This window comes from Rattus rattus, chromosome 6 (assembly GCF_011064425.1).
Source record: "Rattus rattus isolate New Zealand chromosome 6, Rrattus_CSIRO_v1, whole genome shotgun sequence".
Taxonomy (NCBI): Eukaryota; Metazoa; Chordata; class Mammalia; order Rodentia; family Muridae; genus Rattus; species Rattus rattus.
In genome coordinates, this window is record NC_046159.1 from 24,196,256 (window position 1) to 24,198,304 (window position 2,049).

General features: G+C 41.8%; 1 protein-coding gene across 1 annotated transcript; it reads left to right on the forward strand.

Annotated features, from left to right (window-relative positions):
* The first annotated feature begins 294 nt into the window (after window positions 1-294).
* LOC116904595 (dnaJ homolog subfamily A member 2-like) lies at window positions 295-1,087 on the forward strand. The gene has a single exon (XM_032907390.1). It carries the CDS (start codon window positions 364-366, stop codon window positions 925-927), a length of 564 nt encoding a protein of 187 aa, XP_032763281.1. The 5' UTR covers window positions 295-363; the 3' UTR covers window positions 928-1,087.
* The last annotated feature ends 962 nt before the right edge of the window (window positions 1,088-2,049 follow it).

A 2,049-nucleotide genomic window follows, 5' to 3' on the forward strand; every position in this document is an offset into this window, starting at 1 on the left:
CCGGTGACATTAAGATTCCATGGTATATAGACTATACATGGACTGACCCTGGACTCTAACCTCATAGGTAACAATGAATAGCCTAGTAAGAGCACCAGTGGAAGGGGAAGCCCTTGGTCCTGCTAACCCCCTGGGACCCCCAGTGAACGTGATTGTTGGGGGGAGGGTGGTAATGGGGGGAGGATGGGGAGGGGAACACCCACATCGAAGGGGAAGGGGAGGGATTAGGGGGATGTTGGCCCGGAAACTGGAAAAGGGAATAACATTCGAAATGTAAATAAGTAATACTCAAGTTAATAAAGATAAAAAAAAGAAAAAGAAGAAGAAGAAGTCAAGATTCTGGAAGTTCATGTAGACAAAGGCATGAAACATGGACAGAGAATTACGTTCACTGGGGAAGCAGACCAGCCTCCAGGAGTGGAACCTGGAGATATTGTTTTTTTGCTACAGGAAAAAGAGCATGAGATGTTCCAGAGAGATGGGAATGATCTGCGTATGACATATAAGGTAGGACTTCTTGAAGCTTTGTGTGGACTTCAGTTCACATTTAAACATCTTGATGCTCATCAGATTGTGGTGAAATACCCCCCTGGCAAAGTAATTGAACCAGGATGTATTCATGTTGTTCAAGGAGATTTGCCACAGTATCATAATCCCTTTGAAAAGGGTGATATTTACATAAAGTTTGATGTGCAGTTTCCTGAAAACAACTGGATCGACACAGACAAACTTTCTGAATTAGAAGATCTCCTGCCACCTAGACCAGAAGTTCCTAATGTAATTGGGGAAACAGAAGAAGTAGAGCTTCAGGAATTCGATAGCACTCGAGGCTCTGGAGGTAGTCAGAGGAGTGAAGCCTACAACAACAGCTCTGATGAGGAAAGCAGCAGCCATCATGGACCTGGAGTGCAGTGTGCCCATCAGTAAACAGCAGGCAACTGCACGGTGGATTTTCTCCACATTTGCCGGATTTGCCAGCTGCTGGAGTACCCGATGAGTTCAGATGAACGGATGAACATCTGCTGATCTATGTGTAATTTCTAAACTTGGTATAGTATCCACAGAGTGTATTATTTAAACTAACCACAGAGCTTCATTTCGACTGTTCTATAGCAGAGTAAAGCACTTGAAATAAGACTCCCTTTCACATGTGGGTTATAAGTTTCAGTCCTGGTATCTGCTTGATTTTTATCAGTTTTGTGTAGAGTTTATGTTTCATATTTTAAACTCAGATCCAGCATTGTAAAGTTTGTACAATTCGTCCTGAAGCTGTGTGTTTGGCTGCACCTGCATAAGCTTCTACAAATAGAATAAAGAATTCATAGCCTGCATCTATCATGTAGATGCATGGAAAACTGGGCTTTGCACACAATGGGTTTGAAGCTGACTGGCAACAATGGAAAAAATTGCATTAGCCGTGGTTGTAAAGTTTTTTTGGCTTTTTTTTAAAAACCATTTTGTGAAAGGTTTCTGAAACTTGATAATAAAAAGTAGTTGGTGAAAAAAAAAAAAAAAGAAAAATGGGGTACAGAACTAAACAAAGAATTCTCAGCTGAGGAATATCGACTGGCTGAGAAGTACCGAAAGAAATGTTCAACATCCTTAGTTGTCAGTGAAATGCAAATCAAAACAACCCTGAGATTCCACCTCACACCAGTCAGAATGGCTAAGATCAAAACCTCAGGTGGCAACAGATGCTGGCGAGGATGTGGAGAAAGAGGAACACTCCTCCATTGTTGGTGGGATTGCAAACTGCTATGTGGTTACTCTGGATATCTGTCTGGAGGTTCTTCAGAAAATTGGACATTGTACTACCTGAGGACCCAGCTATACCACTCCTGGGCATATACCCAAATGATGCTCCAACGTATAACAAAGACACATGCTCCACTATGTTCATAGCAGCCTTATTTATAATAGCCAGGAGCTGGAAAGAACCCAGATGTCCTTCAACAGAGAAATGGATACAGAAAATGTGGTACATGTACACAATGGAGTACTACTCAGCTATCAAAAACAATGACTTCATGAAATTCATAGGCAAATGGA

Bases quoted from the DNA above. Each gene is read 5' to 3' on its own strand.
- LOC116904595 (XM_032907390.1), top strand. From the start codon at position 364: ATGAAACATGGACAGAGAATTACGTTCACTGGGGAAGCAGACCAGCCT.